At 47.9% G+C, this 12,153-nt stretch overlaps 1 protein-coding gene across 6 annotated transcripts in view; it reads left to right on the top strand.

Moving 5' to 3' along the window:
• The first annotated feature begins 10,664 nt into the window (after nt 1-10,664).
• The window catches only part of LOC146347735 (protein Cryzl2-like), a 35,256-nt gene continuing 33,767 nt past the window's right edge, over nt 10,665-12,153 (top strand). For all 6 annotated transcript variants that reach the window (XR_014790398.1, XM_084851223.1, XM_084851222.1 and 3 more), the window contains exon 1: nt 10,665-10,799. Coding sequence is in view for 5 of the 6 variants with exons in the window: in XM_084851223.1 (XP_084707349.1) it covers nt 10,723-10,799 (77 nt within the window). In the remaining variant the exon portion in view is untranslated. The remainder of the gene's footprint in view (nt 10,800-12,153) is intronic.

Genomic DNA, 12,153 nt, shown 5'->3' with positions numbered 1-12,153 from the left:
AAAATTGTATAACTCAAAAGCTTCTTCCAGTAATATTAACATTTGTTGATTCAGGAGATATTGTAATAATGCACAACTTCTCTGCTACATAAACCTGCAGCTTAGGCTAATATTATGGCTGCAGTCCTATAATAATTTACCTTGAAGCAAGAGCCACTGAATTCAATAGGACTTACTTCTGAATAGACATGCATAAGGTTGCATTTTATGCCTTCTTTTTTAAAATGTACATTTTATGCACAACTTAATCCTAGGCTATGTACCTGTTTTATGGGCACTTCCCAAACTATGCTCTGGATTCACATCTTTGCATTAGCAGGTAACACTAATGCCTCTGGAAGTGTGCCCTCCCTCTGTGGACCAGTGGGTCAGTGATATGCTCAGGGCCAAAACAGACATTACTTTAAAACTGTATCTAGCATCTGCATCTTTTTTTTCATTTTTACTTGAGAGAAGGCACAGGGAGCCCAATCCAGATTGGGACCCTAGCATTGTAGGTAGTGGGGGCTTTTAAGATCCAGGTTGCCCCTCTTCTTACTCTAGATTAAACATGAAGAAAGGCCTTAGCTGCCAGACACAGATTTAAAGCAATGTCTGTTTTGGCCCTCATTCTCCCTTTTAAAGGGGAGGGTTTACAATAAGAGAGAAAGTCCTAAAACCCTCACCTCCATGTGACAGTTAATTATCTCCCTGAGCAATAATGCAGCTGCTGCCTTACCTTCTATGCAAGTCTGGCTTCCACTGTTGCCATACCTTTTCCCTTCCCTCATTCCTGCTTTCTTCTCTTAGCCCTTTAGTCCTTTCTCTGTTTAGCTATGGGGGGGGGGGAGCTTTCTAGTTTTCTTTTCCCCTGTTGAATGGGTTAGGTTGGGATTGCTGGGGGTGGGGGTTAGTGTTCAATCTACAAAATTCGATAGCAAGGCATAATCATAATCACAAGACATCATTATCATCACCACCATTGTAAGCTGACTCACTTTGCCTTTCTAGTAGGGATTGTTCAGCAGGAATCAACAAAAGGTTGCTAAAGATGACAAAGGCTGGAATTCCAAGGATGCTTATTTAGCAGCAAGTCCCACTGAAATTGATAGGACTTACTTCTGAGTAAACATGGAAAATATTTGGCTTGAGAAAGGCATGTGCTACTGACCATCCTTTTCCCTGGCTGACATTCAGTTCCATGGAGCTTGTCCTAGAAATCTTCCCAGTGGATTGTATCCTAAATTTTAATTTATTGTAAGATGTTCTCCATCAGATCTGCCATGTATTGAGGACAGTAAGGCAAAATGTGTGACATGGCTTGAAGTGGGAACCACACAGCCTGAAGCGGGGACGTCTCCTAATGAGTTTCCTGCAATTCGCATGCTTGGGCCTCAGGGTCATCTTTAGGCTCTGAAGGGAATAGAGCAGAAGTGTCGAACCTCAGGCCTGGGGTTCCAAGCTTGCCCTCAAGGGTTCCCAGATGGCCCCACTCCTTTCCCACCAACCACCAATCGTTTGGTGGTTTCCTGACTTTTGTGCATCCCCCCCTCCCCCTTCTAAAAGGTAGGAATGCCTCTTCTAAGGTTTGGTTACTGGCAGTGAGTGCTTTAAGCTAAACTATGCTGGTATTTTGCTGCCACCCCTTTTGCCTTTGGGCCCTCCCCTTTTGTCTTTGGCCCCACCTGCCACTAGAATGCAGCCCCCAAGAGCTTTTTCGAAATGGAATTCCGCCCTCAGGCTGAAAGAGGTTAACACCCCTGTAACAGAGGTATAATGCAACACCATCCCCTCTGATTGGTAGGCAGCGTTAAAGCCTCTGTACTGGCCAGGATGGGTATAAAACGGGTGGGGAACCTGTGGTCCACTAGGTGTTCTTGGACCCTCATCCTTGACCATCGGCCATGCTGAGGAGAGATGGAGTCCAACAACACTTTGAGGAGCATGGGTTCCCCAGCCTGGGTATAAATACAAGGAGCAGGGTTTCCTGCCCTTGCTTGCTTACCAGAGCCACAGCCCCGCCAACTTGAGCTCCAGACCTCAGGGGCCTCGCCAAAGCTGGCATTCTGGGGGCAAACTGGTTGTAAAGCTGGGAGGCATGCAAATAGGACCAAGCTGCCTGCACACAGCTTGATCTGCACCTGAGCAACAAGGTACTTTCGCTGAGGAATCTGGCTCAAGTCAGCAACTTTACTGAGCCAGATGGGATCCGACTGGCCCCTTGTGTAACCTTCCCCCTGCTGCGCTGGTATCTGCAACAACATCCCTTGGCCAGCCACACCGGTGGTCCTGAAGTGCAGCAAACAGCCAGCCAGTCATGTCTTCCTGTACCAAACTACCCCAGGGCAAAGAATAAAACTGCTGGGGCCTGCTATCAGGCTTCCTGGTTGGCTGGCCGAAAACCCTCTGGCCACAGACTTGGGTGGGTAAGAGACATTCCAAGCCTGGATTTGGCCCCTGCTTGGCCCTGACAGAATGCGACCAGGCCATCCTGCCAAAGGCAGTGTTTTCTGGGGAAGATTGCAGGGCTGATCATTGGCCTATAATCAAGATACGACGCTTTGTTTCCAGGAAACTGCTCTGTGTATATTACTGCCAGGGAAAGATTACAATGGTGATAATTATTATTTTGGGACAGATGTAAACAAAGGCAAATATTTTTAAAGGGCTGACCTTGCAGGTCTGAGGGATGCAAGAGCATATGTATATAGTGAAAAGAGTCTTCAGAAACCGGAGACGCCACAGCTTCATTCTTCTGTGCTCAGCTGTTCTTCTGACCTGGGAGGTCCATGCTGCCAGTAACGGAGTGGGGGATTCACTCCGGCAACTCCCCATTTATAGCCATGCAAGCGACATGCCTGAAATTCTTTGAATGTAAGAAGCAAAAACAGTCCTGAACATATACAACATTTTAACCCCCCAGATTCGCAAGGGATCTGCATGCACAGTATGGGCACCAGTCCTTTGTGAAGACCAAACGGGGCTTATTACTTATATTAGAGGTGGGGAACCCATGGCCCTCCAGATGTTGCTGTACTCCAACTCCCATCAGCCCCAGCTAGCATGGGCAATGATGATGGGGGTTGTAATTCAGCAACATCTGGAGGGCCACAGGTTCCCTACCTCTGATTTCTGTTTTGCCATCGTTGCATATGGTGTGGTGCTTTGCAGAGTAAGGTCAGCAAAAAAAATCCCTGCTGCAAGGGGCTTACACTCTACATTTCAGCAATTGGAGATGTCTGTCCTGCCCCTCGTCAAGTGGCATATACGGCTGGGTGTAACTAGGAAGACAAAAGCAGGTCCGAGCTGAGACAGAGCAAGTTGGAAGTAAGGCAAATGCAATCTTTAAAAATAGCATATTTATCAAAGTTATTTAACATATATAACATTGACTGGGATTCAAAGAGCTGTGCAACTAGTTCCATATGGCCAAGAAGGTTTGTGCATGTGTTTCTTGAACACCAATCATCCGAGCTACATGGTAAACCTCTTCTCCAATGGAGGAAGCCCCCCACAGCAGTTTGTGATATGACTCAAGGGCTTGCTAGTCTAAGGGCGCAATCCTAACTAGATAGGTGTCCAAAGCAAGGCAGGAGAGGCACGGGGGATCGTTGCTGATTTTTCACTAGACAGCCGTTTTCAGCTGTCCAGCAGTGGGCGGGAGCGACCAGGAGAGGAAGCTGCCGTACGACACATTGGATGTGTCATACGCGCAGCTCCGCTCTCCCCACCCCAGAACGCCCCCAGCCCCGCCCCTTTTCAGTCGCTCCACACTCCTCTTGCAAGTGCCTAGAGGCAGCGCGGCTGAGAGGGTTGGTCGGTTTTCCGGGAACCAACCTCGGTACACGGGCTCCGAGCTCGGTTCCAGGAAATGAGCATATCCTATGGCAGCCATAGGATTGCTCTCTCCGTAAAAAGTCCCATTGAACATGCCTAAACCCTGGGGCATTCCTAAATTAACTCTTTGGATCCAGGCCACAAAGAGAGAAAACACAATGGTTCCAGATCACACTGAAGTTATCACATTCCGAATTAGCAATGCATAATTCAGTGATGATAAGGAATTATTGGGGGTCTGTTGCTATATATTGTGAAGATATTTGGTTAGGCTCTGAATGTAACCCAGTAAAAACAGTCCCAATGTTTCTGGAGCTGTTAGTTCGTCCTGGGTACTTCCCACCCCCATGTCTGGCAGAAATTAAGTTTGCAGTGACTATGGTGGAAAGTAACTGGCTCTTGTAGTCTTCTAGGAAACACCATCTTTTGGTAATTCAGCAAAAATATGTGGGTCTAAAGGTAAATGAAAATTAAACATTTCCATAGTGTCCAAAACACCCTTGCTCTATCATATAGCCCTGGAGACCTCAAAGTGTGCTATTTCTCCATTCACTTGCACACAGGGGGAAAAGCTGCCCTGCCAAAAAATGGGTGGGGTGAGTCCACCACCTGACAAGGGCCTTTGGGGCAACAGGGACCTTGGTGGGGGAAGGATGTCTCCTCCCTCCAGCTGTTTTTCAGAAGGATAGCTTCTCCCTCCCCTGTTCAAGTGAATGAAGCAATGTCTCCCTTCACTTGAATGCAGGTGTGTGTGTGGGGGGGGGGAAGAGCCACCCTACTGAAAAGCCCCCCCCACACACACACATACTAAATATGAATGAAATCACCCTTAGGATCAGCATAAGGCCAACACCTCCCATCACGATTTTAATATATTTTAAACATTCCATGGCATATTTTATAGTACTCTCAAAGCAGTTCTCTTATGTTCACTCCTATTGCAAATGGAGAGTCTGTTATGTGTAAAAACTACCCAATTGTATCAGGTATATTTATTTATTATTACATTTATATCCCACCTTTCATCGTGGAACTCAAGGCGGCTACATTTATTTTTATTCTATTTATGACATTCCTATACTGCCCAATAGCTGAACTTCTCTGGGTGGTTCAGAAAAATTAAAACCACAAAATACAGCATAAAATACAATATAAAATATAATAGCTTAAAACTACAGCATTAAAGTACAACCAGAGTAAAATCTAGCAGCAGTGCACAGATTTAAAATGCAATAGCAGATTTAAAACAGAAAGATTAAAATGCTAAAATGCCTGAGAAAATAAAAAGGTCTTCATCTGGCACTGGAAAGAACACAACATAGGCGCCAGGTGAACCTCTTTCGACAACCAGGGTACCAGAGCAGAAAAGGCCCTCTTCCTGGTAGCCACCCACCTCACTTCCTTTGGCAGGGGCTTTCGGAGAAGAACTCTTGAAGATGATCTTAGGGTTCAGGCAGGTACATATGGGAGATGACAATCCTTCAGATAACCTGGCCTTGAGCTGTTTAGGATTTTGAATGTTAATACCAGCACTTTGAATTGAGCCCAGACCTGGCCCAGACCAGGTGTTTTCCCCTCCTAGCACTGAATGGACCCAGACCTACTTAGCTTCAGCAAGGTGGCTGCCTCGTGGACAGCCATCTGTCAGGAATGCTTTGACTTGGATTCCTGCAATGAGCGGTGGGTTGGACTTGATGATCTTATAGGACCCCTCCATCCCTACTCTTCTATGATTCTATATACCCTGGGACCACATTGTCTACTTTTTCTCCATTTCTCCATATCACATTTCTGCCAAACCATATAGAATTCTAATAAAATACAATTACATTGTTACATTGTATTTATTTATCATTTTTTAAAATTAAGAAATAAATATGCTCCCTTCCAGCCACGGTCTCTCAGGGCACCTTACAAAATAATGGAAAAAGAATCAATAAAATAAAATATTACAAATGACAATCATATAAAATACATAGCAGAATAACAAAACACAAGGTCAATGAAATTAAAATGGGCAGAGGCAATAAAAGCACCAGAATAAAATCTGCTGGTTGAGCTGCTGAGAGGCATGCCTTGGCACTGGAAAGATGGCAAAGGAGGTGCCAGGCAAGCCTTCCGGGGAAGTGCATTGGCCATGCAGCAGGCACCACAACTGGAAATTCCCTCTCCAGCCACCACCCATCTAACCTCTGAAGGCAGGACATGGAATAAGGTCTAACATTCAGGCAGGTTTCTACGGAACGTGAAGTCAATGGTCAAAAGGTAGTTTAGGATAAGTTGTAAAGAACTGTTTCACTTCTGTCATACTGCAGAAGGATCACAAGCATAGCCTCTAGAAAGATCAGTGAAGAGCAGGCCATTTCTGGGATCTTTCAACTCATTAGACTGTTGAGAAGTCAGTCACAAATATTATTCAGCGAGGCATTTGCAGACACAGCATGCCCTGAAGATCAAGATACCAAGACCTGCCATCTCCGAGGGGAAATAAATAACTTCTGTTGAATGAGTATGGAGGCTGATATGCAGCCCCACTGGTGGCAGAGTTAAATATTTAAAAGCCAATTTACTGCCTTAGCTGCTAGCCCCCTTCATCTCCTGCCAACTGTCTGCAGGATATATACTCTGACACTGAATCTCTACCTCACAAAAGAGGCGGCAGAGTGGCTTTGAAACTCATTACTGTTTGCGCTTTCCAGCTTCCTCTCCAAACACTTCGGGGGTGCGGGTGGAGGTCCATGTTCTCTTCCTGACCCAGGAGGTCAAACCCCGCTGACTTCCACCCTGCACAGCAGAATTCTGCTGAACAGGGCCACGTGTATAACCCTCCACAATGTGGCTTCTGAAAGTTTATGGCACAATACACTTGTTAGTTTTTAAGGTGCCACAGGACTCTGGGGTTTGTGTTGTTTTAACCGTAAAAATGTGGCTACTCCCTGAAAGCGCAGTGACTGGAGACCCTGTTAACGCATGCCCTAGCATTGGAAGGTGGACCTGTCAGTCACTTCTACGCACCATTTAACTGCCTCTGCCAAGCTGCCATGTTATTCTATCCTCACCCCCAAACCCATTTGCCTTGGTTCATCTGTGGGCGACAGCTACAGAGGAAGCGCGCGCGCACACACACACAGGAATCTCTCATGCAGCAACTTGTGAAATAATGGCTCACTGCGACTGAGCAGCGTAGCCATGTGGAACTCAATAAAAATAAAAATCTATTATGTGATAAGAAATTATCACAGGGTCACTTGCTTGGGGTGCAACTGGACAGGGGCATAAGAAAGGCACCCAAGGCCATAACATTTAAAACATTGTATTATGTAATGCAGCCTTCCCCATCATGGCGATCTCCAAATGTTTGGACTACAACCCCCATCATCCCTACCCATTGTCTATGCTGGATGGGGCTGATGGGAGTGGTTGTCCAAAATATCTGGAGGGCACTCCTTTGGGGGAGGAAGGCTGATGTAATGTATTCCTTTTAAGGTGGAATACCTTGTTTTCAAGATTGTAGATGACAAGCCAGAAATCACCATTACCTGCTCAGAGGTTTGAGCAAAGCAGACGTAATGTTATCCACACAGTTAACAACTGGGTGATTTTTTAAAAAGTATCTCCTGTGGATGGGGGATTTGGATTGTGGTCACAGTGGAGGAGGCTTTAACTTTTTGCCCCCACCTGGACTGGACCCCCTTCCACTGCTATTTCCATCAGAAGGAAAGTCCCATTGGCACTAATAGGAGTTTTCTTGCTGATGCAAATAGCAGCTCAGAAGTGGGCGGGGGGCACCAATCCCAACTGGGAATGCAGTGTGGACAAAGTGTCAAAGCCCTTGTTCCCTTGCCCTGGTCCCAATCTGGATTCGGTCCCTGTGGCTGCTATTTACTTTTTTTAAAAAATGGCACAATTGCTAAGTATGTGCATAATGCAATGTCTAATTTGGCCCTTACTTCCCTAAGGCATCTGGCCAGGAACAGAAAACCATGGAAATTTCTCATGGACCCCATGCCTGCAGCCTAATACAGTACTCCACAATCAGCCCCTGGTTTCTCTTACACAGAAGTACTGAGATAATGTATACGAATCACCTTGGGCACTTGAAATGCACTATAGAAACACTAGCAGTACACTTCTACACACATCTACTCAGAAGTGAGTCCTAGAGGTAAGAAGTCTAGGATTGCAGCCCAAGTAGTGTTATTAGCCATATGCTTCCATACTGCTTGTAGTTGGGGATCTAGTCAGTTTATTTCAGCTTACAATTACAGACTCCTGGAATTTAGAGAAGGCTGCATTGTTTCTTTGTAATATTTTTCCCCATTTGCATTTAACCACTGACTAGAACAAAAGGGGGTTAGTCAGTTGTAGAGGGTTTTTTTCTGGCTTAGTTTTCTGAAACATGTACATATAAACAAAACACCAATGGATGAGAAAATTCATGACACATAAACCACCACGACGTGTAATAGTTCTCTTGAGTTCACAATGGCTGACTATAGACCATTGTTTACTATGTGGTGCTTGCTTGCTTGTGTGTTCACAATGGGATGGATGCAGCCTTCAGAAGGATGAAGTTTCACTGAATTTTAATTGTATATGTTTGTATTGTGTTATTAAGTCTTGTATGCCGCCTTGAGAGGTTCCACCCTTAAAGATGGCCTAAAAATATATTTATATTTATAATCATCATCATCATCATCATCTTATATAAGAATGCAGTTGTTGTTGTTCAGTCGTCGTGTCCAACTCTTCGTGACCCCATGGACCATAGCACGCCAGGCCTTCCTGTCCTCCGCTCTCTCCCGGAGCGTGCTCAAGTTCATATTCATTGCATTGGTGATGCTATCTAGCCATCTCATCCTCTGCCGTCCCCTTCTCCTTTTGCCTTCAATCTTTCCCAGCATCAGGGTCTTTTCCAGGGTGTTTTCTCTTCGCATTAGGTGGCCAAAATATTGGAGCTTCAGCTTCAGTATTTGTCCTTCCAATGAGCAATCAGGGAATGCGTTAGTGTAAGGCTTATTACTAGACCGATCCATCAGGCTGATTTTGCTCATTTTTGTTTTAAACCGAAGCTTGAGCAGTGATGTGCAAAAAAATTTGAAACTTCAAAAAAGTCCAAAGCTCATGCTTTGCACAGCTCGGGAAGGGAGAGGGATGAGGCAAAGGGGCGGTTATTATGCCCCACACTGTGCATGTAATGTAGCATGTGACACAGTGTGTGTATGCACGTGCAATAATGCTTACTCCTGTGAGCTCTTAGAGTGCTGGGCCAATGAAAGGACAGACACAGAATGTTTGGAAAGGGGCTAAAGAAAAGTCAGTTGGTGATGGTTAGAGTTGGAGGAAGAGAAGCTGAGGAGAAACAGCTGAAAGGACACCAGAGGGAAAAGAGAGAAAAATTTTACATCACGCATTTTCAACCTCAAGCTTCGAGAAATGGTAAACAATCTTTTAAAAAATAACATATTTTGTTTTCACCTTTGCCGGTTTATTTGTAGTACATTTACTTTAAAAGTGTAAAGTTGTTCCATTCGCAAGGAAAATGGGCAAATGTATTTTTATCCAATCCTTCTCAGACTACTAGCCCCTGTGGCGACACAGGATTTGCACTAGTAGATAAATAAATGTGAGGAGACACATTTTACTAAACCCTTTAGACCACCTGGAAATATAGCTTAGTAGGAAATGGTCACATTTGACTCACCCAGGGGCTGGCTTACCCCACCAGGTAGTCAAACACCAGACATGAGGTTACAAGTTGCCACTGCACAATAAACTCTTATCTATAGCCACGTGAGTGGGTTGGCCTGATCCTTCTCCTTTGTTTCCTTCACACAGTGCTTGTGTTCTCCACTACTTGCTCTCCCAGGAGTGCGGTTGCACACGCAGGAGGCCTCCTCACAGCTTTAGAGCTCTTCCCCTCCCTCGCGCATGCACGTTTGGTAATGGGTGCAACCATCCGGGCGGCCCATCCATACAGGCAAACAAGGCAGTCTCCTGGTGTGCCAAGTTCACTGGGGTGCCATACCTCCTAGGGCGGCCATTTTGTGGCAATGGCCGGGAGTTTCTCAAGTTGCCAAATGTGCCCACAGCCCCCAAAGGTCCCCTACCCCTGGCCTAGCGTCCAACAGCCTGCGTCAGCATACGGTGGCTGATATCTGGCAGATTTGCCATCTGCCTTTGTCTTGGGTTATTCTAGGATCTCGGGGAGCGCCATCACCTCGACTTGCACCCCCGCAAGGAGTCTTCTCGGGCTACAGGCATTCCACCCGGGGCCACATCAGCAAGACGTATATACGGCACGGCGCCGGCGCCCTGTTGCTTGTGCGGGAACCCCTTCGGCGCTGCAAGGCCCGCTGGAAGCCTGCCTCCGTCGGCGTCCAGCGGCCACGTGAAAACGGTCGCGACTCCGGGTGCCGAGGCAGACGTGACGTGGAAGATCCGTGAACAGGATTTCCCCCGTCTGTTGCGTTCACAGCAGGCTTCCCCAGCCTGGTGCCCTCCAGATGTGGGGCTGCGACCCCCAGCCTGCCCCGCTGGGTCGACAGAGGGGGGACGGGAGCTACTGTCAGGGAAGGGGTGGCGGTTCGGCTCGGGACCGCAGCTCTTGAGGAGGGGGGGAGGGGGCAACAGTTCCCGGAAAGAAGGAAACCCCCGCAGGGCTCCGGCACTGCTGGGCCGCGGCAGCTCTCTTGTAGGAAAGGGCCGCTCTGCAGGGCCGGCGGTCATATCTGGGCTGGGCTGGGCGGGGGGAAGAAGAGCCTCCCTGGCTCCCTTGGGCCTCCTCGGAGGCGAGGCGGAAAGGCGGAGACTTCTGCGGGGAGGAGAGAACGAGGCCAAGCCAGCTCGACTCAGGGAGAGGGGAGGGAGGCGCCGCGCCGGCGAAGCGGTCGTGCTCGGGGCGGCATGGCGAGGGCGCGCGGATCCGCCGGGCTGCGCTGGTGCTTGGGGGCCAGGAGGGCTTCCCTGCTGCAGGGCTGCAGGTGCGACCCCGAAAACCGCCCGCTTCTGCTTGGCTTCCCCCTCCGCCTCCTCCTCCTCCTCCTGCCCAGTGAAAGAGCAATATCGTCTTGGCTCGCCTTTTCCTTCCCGGCTGGATCCTTCGCTGCCCTCGACCTCCTCAGCCCCGCTCCCCCCGGCTAGTTTTCTAGACGCGCGTCCCCGGGAGTTCAGTCGCGTTGCAGCGCGCTCCTTTACACGTCTGCTCTGAAGTAAGCCCCGCTGCGCTCAGTGAGGTTCCCTCCAAGAAAGCGTGTAGAGGACTGCAGCCTTCGCTCCCCACATGGCCTGCCCCTTACCGCGCTCCCCCTCGACTCCAGTCCTCGCCCCCGGCCAGGCGATCCTGCCGCGGCCTATCTCCGAACTTCGACCCCCCCCCCCCGCTTCTATGACCCGCTCTTGGGCGCCCCTGTGTAACCGGCGCCGTCTATCTGCCGCGGAACAGCAGCGTTCCTGTGTCTTTAATGTGCCGCAGAGCGAATTTCATTGGGAGCAGCTTTTCTCGGGCCTGCTTGGCAGGCCGCCAACTCTGCCACACAGTGCTAAATGGTGCCGGGGCCCTGTCACTTTCTGTCCCTGCTGCTCCCTCTTGCCCTTCACGAACGTGCTTTCTGTCCCAAAATGAGAACTCAGTGGCACTCCCATAAACCGTATCTCGCCCCACCCCAAGTTAGGTCGGTGCCTCCTGATATATCCCACTCCCAAATTAGTTTCTTAGCACCTTGCATTGCCTGCCTCCTTCCAGTTCTGTATTTTTTCTTTGTATTTGCGCTTTATGCCCTGTACTTTCCCTGCCTGATCAGCAAAGGGTTTTGTGGCACCTTCATTTCATTTATTATATTTCTAAATCACCCCGTAGCCGAAGCTCTCTGGGAGGTTCACAAAAATTAAAATTAAAGACTGGCACATTTATTATGGTATAAGCTTTTGTGGACACTGCACACTTCATCAGGTGACACAAGGGTGCAACCCTATGCATGTGTAGACAGAAAAAAAGTCCTACAACTCCCAGAACATACATAGGATTATGCCCTAAGTCTTTGAGGTGCCACAAGACCCGTTGTTTTTGCTGTCACAAACTTAACATGGCTTCCCTCTGGAAAGTTTCCCAGCTTGGTTTCAGTTCTGTCTTTCAGTCTTACCACTCTCCATTCCTGCCTCATCTGTCTTCTGCAATGCTACTTCCTTTTTTCTTTTTTGCTGCAATACCTCTCCACTTACTCTTAAATCATTTGCCACCAGAACAGGAAAAGAAAGCAACGAACCATGGGATTTCAGCCCATATTGGTGCTTGGGTTCCCTACCTCTGTGGTCAGCATCTGGTTTTGCGAAAGGTGG

This window comes from Heloderma suspectum, chromosome 4, assembly GCF_057233095.1.
Source record: "Heloderma suspectum isolate Gila_16-S chromosome 4, 16-S_ref, whole genome shotgun sequence".
In the NCBI taxonomy this organism is placed as follows: Eukaryota; Metazoa; Chordata; class Lepidosauria; order Squamata; family Helodermatidae; genus Heloderma; species Heloderma suspectum.
Note: the sequence above shows the minus strand (reverse complement) of the source record. Positions and strands in the feature narration are given on the sequence as shown.